The sequence below is a fragment of the Rhinoraja longicauda genome, chromosome 22 (assembly GCF_053455715.1).
Source record: "Rhinoraja longicauda isolate Sanriku21f chromosome 22, sRhiLon1.1, whole genome shotgun sequence".
Taxonomy (NCBI): Eukaryota; Metazoa; Chordata; class Chondrichthyes; order Rajiformes; family Arhynchobatidae; genus Rhinoraja; species Rhinoraja longicauda.
The window spans coordinates 17,227,832-17,240,923 of record NC_135974.1 but is presented as its reverse complement, the minus strand read 5'-3'; the positions used below and the strand labels follow the sequence as shown (position 1 = coordinate 17,240,923).

General features: G+C 43.0%; 1 protein-coding gene across 1 annotated transcript in view; it reads right to left on the bottom strand.

The window, feature by feature from the left end:
* Window positions 1–1,199: 1,199 nt before the first annotated feature.
* Window positions 1,200–13,092, bottom strand: part of unm_sa1614 (un-named sa1614) — a 102,081-nt gene continuing 90,188 nt past the window's right edge. Inside the window, exons 26-28 of the mRNA XM_078418853.1 lie at window positions 12,276–12,457; window positions 11,179–11,301; window positions 1,200–6,079 (exon numbers count right to left, since the gene is read on the bottom strand). Of these exons, the coding sequence (XP_078274979.1) occupies window positions 6,005–6,079; window positions 11,179–11,301; window positions 12,276–12,457 (380 nt within the window). The 3' untranslated portion in view covers window positions 1,200–6,004. The remainder of the gene's footprint in view (window positions 6,080–11,178; window positions 11,302–12,275; window positions 12,458–13,092) is intronic.

Sequence of the window (13,092 nt, the reverse complement as noted above, 5' to 3'; positions counted from 1 at the left end):
AGGCAGCTGCCGGGCAGCGGGGCTGTCTGCAGAACGAGCTCCCTCCCTCCCCGTCTCGTCCAGTCTCTCCCCTTCCTTCCCTCCTCCCTCCCATCTCTCCTTTCACTCCCCAATCTCTTCCCTCCCTTTCTCATCCCTCTTTACTCATCGCCCCTTCCTCCCCATCTCCCCCTTCCATTCCCCATCTCTCCCTCCTCACCCCATCTCTTCATCCCTCACCTATCCCCCGTCATGAATTGGGACCCTTCTGAAGACTCAAGAAGGGTCCCGACGTGAAACTGTTCCATGTTCCCCAGAGAAGCTGCCTGATCCGCTGAGTTCTTCCAGCACTTTGTGTCCTTATTCATGAACTATGATGTCAGTGGTGTACCAGGTAATGCCTCTGCAGGGAAGTTCACATTGAATCCTTGATTATCTTTGCAATTGGTTTTTCATTAAGATTGGATCTCTTCCATATCCAACGTCCTGCTCATCACAGGGACAGCTAGCTTCCACCCATAGTGTTCTACCACTGACCATGTTGTGGGTCTTGGACTGTCTCTGGTGCTACGTAATCCAATGGGTGGTTACCATGGAGTGTAGGATGATAATGGCCAATTTAGGATCATTTTGTACCACTTGAGGAATTAGACTGGGCAGTGCTGGTCTGGCTGCAGTTGCTGTTGGCCTCTGGTGGGGAAAATAAGGTCAATTGACAATTGACAACAGCATAGTTCATTAAGAAGGACACAAAGTGCTGGAAGAACTCAGCAGGTCAGGCAGCATCTCCGGAGGACATGGATAGGCGACGCTTTGGACATGGTCCCTCTGCAGACTCAATGTCCTCTGAGATGCTGCCTGATTCGCTGAGTTACTCCAACACTTTGTGTTTTACTTAAGATTCCAGAATCTGCAGTTCCTTGTATCTCCTGGGTTATGGATTGTGCTCATTACCAACAGTAAACAGTAGGAATTGAAATTGATTCCCCTTCCAATCACACCTGAAAAGATTGCAGTTTAGAAACACAGAACTGCAGATGCTGGTTTACAAAATAAGACAAAGTACTGGAGTAACTCAGCGGATCAGACAGCATCCATGGAGCACATGGATATGCCCCTCTCTCTCCCTCTCCATTTAAACATACAACCAGGGAAGTCCTTATATTACGTCACGTCAATGGTTCTAAAATGAGAAAAAAAAGCAGGGTCTTTGCATTACTTTTAATTTTTACAAATACCACAGTTTTAAGTAACATCATACACATTTTTTCTAAAAATAACATAACTCTTCCTTGATACAATAGTACAAAGAAAATAAAAATGGGAAATGGCCCACAGATGCTTGATACATCAGACTGTACATAGAACACAGTGAAAGCAAATCAAATTCTATTAACTTGATTTTCAAAATAAACATATGACATAATAAATACAATTTCATACACTTTAATATTGAGCAACGCTGAGTGCAATAGAGTTGCTTAACTAAGACCTAATGTCATGCTTTAAACTAATTAATGCTCATGAGAAATTACATTGAGATGGTTTGGAGAAGCGGGAAGGCACTATATTGTTGCAAACTTTTCCTGCATTTTAAATTATGAACAAGTTAAAAATTATAATAAACCAAGCAGCATCAAGAGTCCCCCTCAAAGAAAACAAAAACTCTATATTTTGTCTGTTCACAGTACAAATGTGTAATCAACATTTCTGTCACAAAAACAGTTATAATCAGAATACTTATTCAAAGAAACTTGCTCAAACTTTGAAGAGATTGCAAAGAAACAATGGAGTGCCTCCATATGCCCAATGAACACACACACGGACATACAAATACTGTTTGTAGAATATATTTTGTACTTTTTATTTTTAAAATGAACTTGAAAGCTAATTTTAGCTTTGCATTCTCACCAACAAAGAGGCATGAAATACAAGGAACTGCAGATGGTGGTTTACAAACCTGTTATGCTGCTGCTGTTTATGTTTTTTAAAGTTTATGTTAGTACCTGCCTCAACTACATCCTCTGGTAGCTTGCTCCATATACCTGTCATCCTCAGGGTGAAAGTTGCCCCTCAGGTTCCTATTAAATCTTTCTCCCTTCCCCTTAAATGTGTCCCCTGGTTCTCAATTCTACTCCAGGTAAAGGACTCTGTGCGTTTACCCAATCTATTCCTCTCATGATTTTACACACCTTTCAGTCTCCTGCACTCCAGGGAATAAAGTCCTAGCCTGCTTAACCTCTCCCTGTAGCTCAGGCCCTCGAGTCCTGAACCTCCACCAAGAGAACATGGTGTGAGTCTGTATCACACAGGTAGTTGGTGGTGAAGGGGATATAAACTACCTTCCTCACAGGGTCTGCTGCAACACCCAAGCATGGAGACCTTTTAGTCTCCTCTGACAGAAATCTCAGTTTCCCATCGCTGCAACCAGTCCTGGAACTCCCCAAAAATGGATACGTGCCCCGAGTTCTGGGCCAAGAAGCAGAAATGTGCTAGGAATTGTTGCCACAGAAATAAACATCTGCCTTGACTGAACACATTCATCTGGGAAAATCATTCCCTTGTGCCTTACAGAAACATTGGGAGGGGAAAAGGGTTTACTTTAGTTTTGGACTTTATTTTAGAGATACAGCGCGTAAACAGATCCTTTGGCCCACCAAGCCCATGCCCATCAGCTACACCAGCACTATCCTACATACTAGGGACAATTTACAGAAGTCAATTAAACTACAAACCCACATATCTTTAGGATGTGGAAGGAACCTGGAGAAAGGCCACGCAGTCATAGGGAGAAGATACAAACTCCATACAGCCAGCACCCGTAGTCAGGATTGAGCCTGGGTCTCTGGTGCTGTGAGGCAGCAACTACCGCAGCGCAACTGTCCTGTTGTTGAACAGAACATTAGTGAGGATTTAACTAAAGATGAGTCAACTAATTTATATATATGTATATAAAATGATGAGAGGCATAGATAGGGTAAACAGTCAGAACCTTTATTCCCAAAGACAAGAGGGCTTAGCTTCAAGCTGAGAGGGGCAAAGTTTAAAGATGTGCTGGCATTTTCTTTTACAGAGGGTGGTAAGTGCCTGGAATGCGCTGCCAGAAGTGGTGGTGGAGGCAGCTACCATAGTGATGTTTAACAGGCTTTTAGATAGGTACATGGATGTGCAGGAAATTGGGGATTATGTATCATGTACAGGCAGATGAAATTAGTTTAACTTGGCATCGTGATTGGCACAAACATTGTGGGCCGAAGGGCCTATTCCTGTGCTGTACTGTTCTACATTCTAATTTTTATAGAAGGCTTAAAAGCCAAATGGTTTCGTGGAGTAAAGAATGAATTCTGGAGAAAAGAATATACATTGAAGATCTTGTTGTGATTGTTAATGGATGGGAGGAGGGACATACAGGTGGTCAGAGTCAGAACAGCAGAGTTTAACAATGGACGGGGTGGAATTTAAATCTGGGGTGACTGGGGAGTTATGGGGCTGAATATACATCAGCAAGATGAGAGACAGACAACAAATGTGATGGTGTTGTCCGAGTTTGACGATGAAAGTAGTGTGCAAGTCAACCACCTTTTGATCAATTATCTGCTGTGTTTTTGTTGTTGGGAGGTTATAAATCTAGTGAATAAATGTCATTCCTGATTGCCTTTAATTCATTGATTGAAAGATACAGCCCACCGATCACCTGTTAACATTGGTTCTGTTATCCCACTTTTGCATCCACTCCCTACACACTAGGGGAAATGTACAGAGGGCCACTCAACCTACAAACCCGCAAGTCTTAGGGATATAGGAGGAAACCGGAGCACCCGAGGAAACCCACGTGATCACAGGGAGAATGTGCAAACTCCACACAGACAGCACCCAAGGTTAGGATTGAACCCATGTCTCTGGAGCTGTAAGGCAGCAGCTCTACCTGCTGCGCCACTGTACCATCCTCTGAGAGCACAATTGAACTTGTATGAAATGTGATATTAAATGTATTTTTGGTTACTGGAAGGTGCTCCGGATGGAAACTTCTATTTGCTGTGTGCAAAAAGTTGGAGTATGTCTGAATTGGACACAATGATTCAGTCATTAACTGAGTTTTCAATTTATTCACAATGATAATTAAGGTGGGATACACCTTTAAAATACACATAAGAAAATACTCAGCACATTATTCAGAGTTAGCTATCAAAATTCTGAAATGATTTGAGATCAACAAAACTTAATAAAAACAACAGTTTCATAACTCTAGATTGCACTGATCCATTTCATATTGATCCCAACTCTGGTTCCAATTCAGATTCAGAAGCAGTCTTACTTGAGACCAAATAAACGATTGTAAATCTCTGCACAATATTTGCGTGTTGGCAGAATGGTTCGAAGGCAAATATAAACACTTTATGTAAGGTCACAGTTACACAGAATACAAAATTATTTTCCAGCTTTCTCTGTAATGATTTGGCAATATGATTTCAGGTTCCATATCGACCATGCATAATCCAGCATTTGTGCTCCATTTATTCCCTCCATATTAATAGTGAATTTAAACGGAACAAATCCACTGGTGGGATATAGAGAATCACCACTTGACTTGGAGGTAAATATCATAATTTGATGTAATGGTTCTAACGGACACTTCCAAACAATGTGTACTTTATAATTTATGACACCAATCTTATTTTTGTCCATGGGTGTGGGGTTATAACAATCTATTCACCGTCCAATTGATCAGTTACAAGATAAACAGTGGCATGTTTGACACAAATGAAATGCACAAATCACAGTCATGATTACTTTGTTCGAGTTCTCGATGATGCAGCTGCAGTCCTGAGGTCTCCTCATGAGACTCAAATACTAATTTCAAAAGGAAAAGCAGTTCACGCTCCGCAGAGGTAGCTGACTTGTACAAATCCACCCAAGAAAAATTCAGCCAACATTCCCAGCATTAAGAAATATCCAGCCAACTTTCCCAACATTAAGAAAATTCCGGCCAACTTTCCCAACGTTAAGAAAAATCAAGCCAGCATTCCCAATGTTAAGGTAGGATCACAAGGACATTCATTCCCACCCCTTTCTTCCTCCTGCCATTTATTTGGAGGGGTGAAGGTTACAAAGAAATATCCTTTTATTTCAATTTGCTTTATATTACAAATATCAGTCATCCATATTTGCACACTTATTGCCCAGTAACACATGCCTAAGAGCAACAAAAAAAACTGCTGGAGGAACTCAGCAGGTCAAGCAGCATCTGTGGAGGGAAATGGACCGATAATGTTTCCGATCGGGTCCCTTCTTCTACACAAGCCTAATCTTTAAAGTCTACCATATTTTAAAGAATAGTTTAGGAATTAATTTTCTGGTTTAAATAGACAACATGAACATGTAACATTTGTAAAATTATTACTTTCCATTTTTGTTTTAAGAACTAAAAATCCACATAGTTGCTCATAATTTTTTTCCCATTCTTCTTCCCCTACCACACAAGTCTGCAGGCCAGTATAGATTGTCACGATTGCTGCTTGCTTACGTGACATTCTCAAGTGGACTTGGAGAGAGAGTTCCTGTCTCCTCGCAATCATTTCTAGCCGTAATAGGCATTTTCCATAGGCATTGGCCAATTTATAGCAATGCTGTTTGGTGACCATTCAAAATCCTCAAACTCATTCCCAAATTATTTCACTGGTTGGAAACAAAAGATTTTTTTATATACCAACGGGTATTAGCAAATTACAGTAAAATGCACATTTTTTGCCACTAAGCAAACAACCACCTGCCTTAAAGCAGCAATTTGGATCTTTCCTGACGGTGACCCACAAACATGGCTTCCACCAAACTACCTGATGAACCATTCTAGCACTTTCCCTCAGAGGGGTTGCTGGCTCAGTCTTCATGGTGCTAAAGGTGGCCTCCGGATGATGCCTTTCAGGTAAATGCTTCAAGCTCTCAATGAGAAAATAATTTGGAAGAAGCGAATAACATTGGACTTGGCACACATCTTTAACACTCCTTGTCTGAGGGATGGCAGCCGTTAACTTGTTTGCAACTGGATAAAAGATGCGGGGAAGAGACCCTTCCGGTGAGACTGCCCATCTATGTAGCCATTCTAATACAAGGAGGAAAAAAATGGTTATGTCATTTAAACCAATTCAATGTACTGGCAGCAATAAAAAGATTCACTGGGGTCCCATGCAGTGGTACCATATAAATGATATCCGAACACTCATCCCCCTTCTACAGAAGCAGCCTCCCCTGGAACCACAGGAGATGTAATACCTGTACATCTCCTGGAGCGCAGGAGGGTGAGGGGTGATCATATAGAGGTGCACAAAATCATGAGAGGCATAAACCGGGTAGATGCACTCAGTTAGTCAGGATAGAACATTGATTTAAGGTGAGGTGGAAAGATTTAAGGGCCTGTCCCAGTTTTGCGATTTTTTAGGCGACTGCCGGCGACTGTCAAAGTTGTAGCAGATCGGCAAAATTTTTTTTTACCCTATGTCAATGACCTCAGCAATGCCGAGTCAGGTCGATACAAGTTACTTTTTTAATGAAACTAGCACCTGGCTAAGAGATGACACCACCTTCGGAAACATCGCAAAATTCCCACGCTTACCTGACCGTCAAACTGTCGCCTCCAATCTACCTGTCAAATGTCCTGACGGTAAATAAATTGGTAAAAACAAAACTATCTTCTGGTATCTTCAAATGCCTTTTCTTAATTAAATATTACGTGTTTCTAAATGCATCTGCGACAACCTAGCAAACCTGGGGACAGCATGCGACAGCGCCCGCAATAAGCTACGGTACCTGGCGACAAGCCATCACCGAGAAATTTCTATCTGAATTTTTTTTCCGCGACACGCTGAGATCCGCTACGATTCATTGAAGACTCCTCACATAGAAACATAGAAAATAGGTGCAGGAGTAGGCCATTCGGCCCTTCGAGCCTGCACCGCCATTCAATATGATCATGGCTGATCATCCAACTCAGTATCCCTTACCTGCCTTCTCTCCATACCCCCTGATCCCTTTAGCCACAAGGGCCACATCTAACTCCCTCTTAAATATAGCCAATGAACTGGCCTCAACTACCTTCTGTGGCAGAGAATTCCACAGATTCACCACTCTGTGTGAAAAAAAAACGTTCTCATCTCGGTCCTAAAAGACTTCCCCCTTATCCTTAAACTGTGACCCCTTGTTCTGGACTTCCCCACGATCATGCCTGCGACACCCCGGCGAATGTTCAGCGACAGCCAAGTCGCCGGCAGTCGCCTTAAAATCGCCTAAGTGGGATAGGCCCTTTAATAGGAATCTGAGTGGTAAATATTTCACATAAGGGGTGGTAGATGTATGGAACGAGCTGCCGTCCATACCTTTGTAATATTTAAGAAACAGGTACTTTGAAAGGACAGATTTTAGAGCGATATGGGCCAAATGCAGGCAGGTGGGACTAGTGTAGCTGGGACATGTTGGTTGCTGTGGAAGTTGGGACGAAGGGCCTGTTTCCACGCTGTATAACTCTATGACCTCCTCCCTCAATACCATCCAGGGACCCCAGCAGCCTTTCCAGGTGAGGCAGAGGTTCACATACACCTCCTCTAACCTTATCTACTGCATTTGGTGCTTCCAACATAGCCTCCTTTACATCGGCAAGATCAAGCATAGACTAAGCTACTGTTTCACCGAACACTTGCACTCAGTCCACCAAAGCCTGCTGGTTCTCCCGATTGCTAACTCCCTTTCTCCGTCCCACACTGACCTTTCTGTCTTGGGCCTCCTCCATTGCCTGAGTGAAGTCACAAGCAAACTGGAGGAACAGCACCTCATATTCCGCTTGGGTAGCTTACAACCTAGTGGCATGAATATTGAATTCTCCAATTTTATGTAACTAAGCTCCTTCCCCTCTTTTTTTCCCCCTGTCTTCACTGTGCCTCACCTGAATGCATACCCATTTCCAACCCCTTCCAACTACATCCCTTCCTCTGGTCTGACATTTACACCTCTTTATCTCCTTATCTCAGCCTTTGTCATACCAGTTATTCTTTGTTATGTTCATGAGGTATTTGCCCAGTAGGAAAAGACCGTACCATTTCACAGATCATTTACTTTGTACTGAGAATTAAATAATGGAAATCTCTCAAACAACGTACAAAGCAAAATGCTTTAAAAGGTTGGTGATTCATGAAACTACTTATTCTGAACTGAGCCAAGAAGCTGCCTTCTGACTTCTGCATTGCATTATAATACAGAGACTTCAGACTTTAAAGATACAACGTGGAAACGGATCCTTCGTTCCACCGAGTTATTTATTGTTTTTACCAATTTATTATGGGGAACAAGGAAATGGCAGACGAGTTGACTCTTTGGATCTGTCTTCACTAAGGAAGATACAAACAATCTCCCAGACGTTTTAGTGGCCAGAGATCCTAGTGTGACGGAGGAACTGAAGGAAATCCACATTAGGCATGAAATGGTGTTGGGTAGACTGATGGGACTGAAGGCTGATAAATCCCCAGGGCCCGATGGTCTGCATCCCAGGGTACTTAAGGAGGTGGCTCTAGAAATTGTGGACGCATTGGTGATCATTTTCCAATGTTCTATAGATTCAGGATCAGTTCCTGTGGATTGGAGGGTAGCTAATGTTATCCCACTTTTTAAGAAAGGAGGGAGAGAGAAAACAGGAAATTATAGACCAGTTAGTCTGACATCAGTGATGGGGAAGATGCTGGAGTCAATTATAAAAGACGAAATTGCGGAGCATTTGGATAACAGTAACAGGATCGTTCCGAGTCAGCATGGATTTACAGCTTGTCTGGCAAAATGCCTCATCGCCAGAACTCACCAACAAGCACCAAGACCTGGCTTGGCTGGCGGTGAGAGGAGCCCTCCCAGTCAGATCCTTCCTGCACCGCCGGAACCTCACTACCAGTGCACGCTGCCCTCGGGACGGCTGCTACGGAGAGGAGACGGTGGCCCACCTCTTCACAGAGTGTGGATTTGCCAAGAGAGTCTGGAGAGGTCTGCAGGGGTCCCTGTCACGATTCATTCCGAGCAGCTCCGTCACAGAGGACTCTGTGCTCTACGGACTGTTCCCAGGGACGCATTCCGAGACTGACATCGAGTGCTGCTGGAAGGTCATCAACTCGGTGAAAGACGCTCTTTGGTCTACCCGATCCTTGTTGACCTCCCAGCTGTCCGTCAAGGAATGTTGCCGACTGGCCCACTGCAGACTGCAGGAGTACGTGCTGAGGGACGCACTGAAGCTCGGTGCAGCCAACGCTAAGGCCCGGTGGGGGAGGACCACAGTCTAGGGTCCTTCCGCTGCTGGACATGGGGGGGGCAGGGTGTGGTGGAGAGAGACGCCCCTCCAAATAAGGGATGCTGGGTAAATGTCTAAGTGAATGTCTGTATCAAATGTAACCTCCGGAAATGTCGGATGGGCTTGTTTAAAAATATGTTTTGTGAATGATATTTATTATTTGAATAAAGTATTATTTGATATAAAAAATTAAAAAATAAAAAAATTAAAAAAAAATTACGAAGGGGAAATCATGCTTAACTAATCTTCTGGATTTTTTGAGGAAGTAACTAGGAAAATTGACAGGGGAGAGCCGGTGGATGTGGTGTACCTTAACTTTCAGAAAGCCTTTGACAAGGTCCCACATAGTAGATTAGTGGGCAAAATTAGAGCACATGGTATTGGAGGTAGGGTACTGACATGGATAGAAAATTGGTTGACAGACAGAAAGCAAAAAGTGGGGATAAATGGGTCCCTTTCAGAATGGCAGGCAGTGACTAGTGGGGTACTGCAAGGCTCGGTGCTGGGACCGCAGCTATTTACAATATACATTAATGACTTGGATGAAGGGATTAAAAGTACCATTAGCAATTTGCAGATAATACAAGGCTGGGTGGTAGTGTGAACTGTGAGGAAGATGCTATGAGGTTGCAGGGTGACTTGGACAGGTTGTGTGAGTGGGTGGATGCATGGCAGATGCAGTTTAATGTGGATAAGTGTGAGGTTATCCACTTTGGTGGTAAGAATACGAAGGCAGATTATTATCTGAATGGTGTCAAGTTAGGAATAGGGGACGTACAACGAGATCTGGGCGTCCTAGTGCAACAGTCACTGAAAGGAAGCATGCAGGTACAGCAGGCAGTGAAGAAGGCCAATGGAATGTTGGCCTTCATAACAAGAGGAGTTGAGTATAGGAGCAAAGAGGTCCTTCTGCAGTTGTACAGGGCCCTAGTGAGACCGCACCTGGAGTACAGTGTGCAGTTTTGGTCTCCAAATTTGAGGAAGGATATTCTTGCTATTGAGGGCGTGCAACGTAGGTTTACTAGGTTAATTCCCGGAATGGCGGGACTGTCATATGTTGAAAGACTGGAGCGACTAGGCTTATACACTGGAATTTAGAAGAATGAGAGGGGATCTTATCGAAACATATAAGATTATTAAGGGGTTGGACACGTTAGAGGCAGGAAACATGTTCCCAATGTTGGGGGAAGTCTAGAACCAGGGGCCACAGTTTAAGAATAAGGGGTAGGCCATTTAGAACGGAGATGAGGAAAAACTTTTTCACTCAGAGAGTTGTAAATCTGTGGAATTCTCTGCCTCAGAAGGCAGTGGAGGCCAATTCTCTGAATGCATTCAAGAGAGAGCTAGATAGAGCTCTTAAGGATAGCGGAGTCAGGGGGTATGGGGAGAAGGCAGGAATGGGGTACTTATTGAGAATGATCAGCCATGATCACATTGAATGGTAGTGCTGGCTCGAAGGGCCGAATGGCCTACTCCTGCACCTATTGTTTATTGAGTCCACGCTGACCAGCGATTACCCCATACACTAGCACTATCTTACACACAACAGACAATTTAGTTTTACCAAAGCCAGTTAACCTACAAACCTGTACATCTTTGGAGTGTGAGAGGAGACCAGAGCACCCGGAGAAAACTCACGCAGTCACAGGGAGAACATACAAACCTCATATCCCTCTAAAACCTCAACAGACAGCACCTGTAGTCAGGATTAAACCCGGGTTTTGGTGCTGTAAGGCAGCAACTTTATCACTATGCCATGGAGGATGAAGGATGAGTTATTATTGATTTCCATATATTGATAAATAAAGTCACATCAACAACAAATTGGTTGAGGTTGGTAAATCTCCGGCAACATAATCATACGTCACTAGGTAAATACATACCCACCACTCCTTATCTTCCTCTCCAATAACTACAATCACCTCTCCCTCTTCAAAAGTAAGTTCATCTGCATGATCTGCTGTGCAGTTGTAAATGGCTCTTCCTTTACGAAGTCTTGGTTTTGTCTGTGAAACAAATAATTTTACATGGGTTGACTTTAGTTAATTGGCTCCTTTTAACATCAGCTTCCAACTACTGCTTTCCTTTCTCCCTCCACCACGCACATTTCTTCCTCTGGTTTTACAAATTGCAACTCTTTGATCCTTTTGTTGCACACTTTCTGTTTTTCTCATCTTTGGCCATTTTCAAACTATCTGCATATCAAAACTTGCCTGTGTTCATTCACCTATTACCTGTGATCTTTGTCCAGCCCTCCTCTCTTCCAGCTTTCTTTCTCCCTCCTTACAATCAGTCTTTAGAAGGGTCCTGACCCCAAACACCACCTATCTCCAGAAATGCTCCACACATCTCCAGAGATGCTGCCTGACCCACTGAGCTACTCCAGCATTTTGTGTTCCCGTGTCATTCTTGTTATCACAACAAAAAACTCAATCGAGTGAATTAAACGTGGTTTTGCTTTAACATGTTCAAGGTGCCTTTCCTTTATTAATCCACACCTTTGCAAAAGATTTTTAATTTTCATTATTTCATTTGCAGATACGATGGTAGCATTTAAGAGGCTTTCAGATAGGCACATGGATATGCAGAAAATGGAGGGATATAGATCATGTATACGCTTTGGAGATGTTTAATTTGGCCACAGAGTTCCACCAGCAGTTCTCCATTTTTGCAATCTAAGATGCTGCATGTCTTTGAGATAGAGCCATACAATTGTAAAGCACTGAAACAGACCCTTCAGTCCATCCTGTTCACGATGAACATCGAGTACCCATCTATATAAATCCCATTTTCTAGCACGTGGTCCATGGCTCTCTATACAGACTCAAGTGCCTATCTAGAAACTTGGTAATTGCCATGAGTGTTTCCGCCTCCACCACCCTCAGGAAATGCAAACCCAATTGCAACCCACTGGCTTTAGAAACAGCATGGAGCCAGGTCCTTTTAATTCTATTGCACAAAGATATATTTAATTTCTTACCACGTATGTTTTACGGGGCAGTGGTTTGGGGTTTCCAGGCACAGCATAGGTATCGTTGCATGGCTCAGGAAATGAAGACTGTAAAGGTAAACTAGTAGACCATGGTGACCTCTGACCGACTTCTGAGATATTTTGTGATTTTTTGGGTATGGAGTAGACTTGTTCTGATTTCTTCTGAACCACTAGAAAATAATATGTCTAGTGAGGTCACAATTTAGTAAATTAGTTACTTGCATAATGCTTTCAGCTTTATAATAGAAATAACTTGAAGTAGAAAAATAAAAAATACCAAATGCACAGTATTCTAATCCATTCTCCCAAAACAGCATGAATGATTTCTCCTCAAGGCTGTGAATGTTTGCGAGTGCAACCTATGAAGGTTCTGAGTCTTGCACATTTGACCCTAACCCTCATTGTGCTGGGTTGCGCAATTGGTTGTCACAATTGACCTCCATTTCTGATCTAAGAAGTGAAGTTCAAGCAACAATGCAGACTATTACCTAGAAAACCTTTGCTGAAAAAGCATGCATAGGAATACTGGATAAAAATAAGGAAAAGGATAATATCACAGTTGGATGCAACATCCAACATGGATGTAATGCTGAGGCTTTATAAGGCACTGGTCAGATTGCATTTGGAGTATTGTGAGCAGTTCTGGGCCCCATATCGGAGGAAAGATGTGTTGCTGTTGGAGAGGATCCAGAGGAAATTTACGAGAATGATCTCGGGGATATTTGGGTTAACGTAGGATGAGCATTTGACGGCACTGTACTCAGTGGAGTTCAGGATAGGGGGGGACCTAATTGAATAGTGAAAG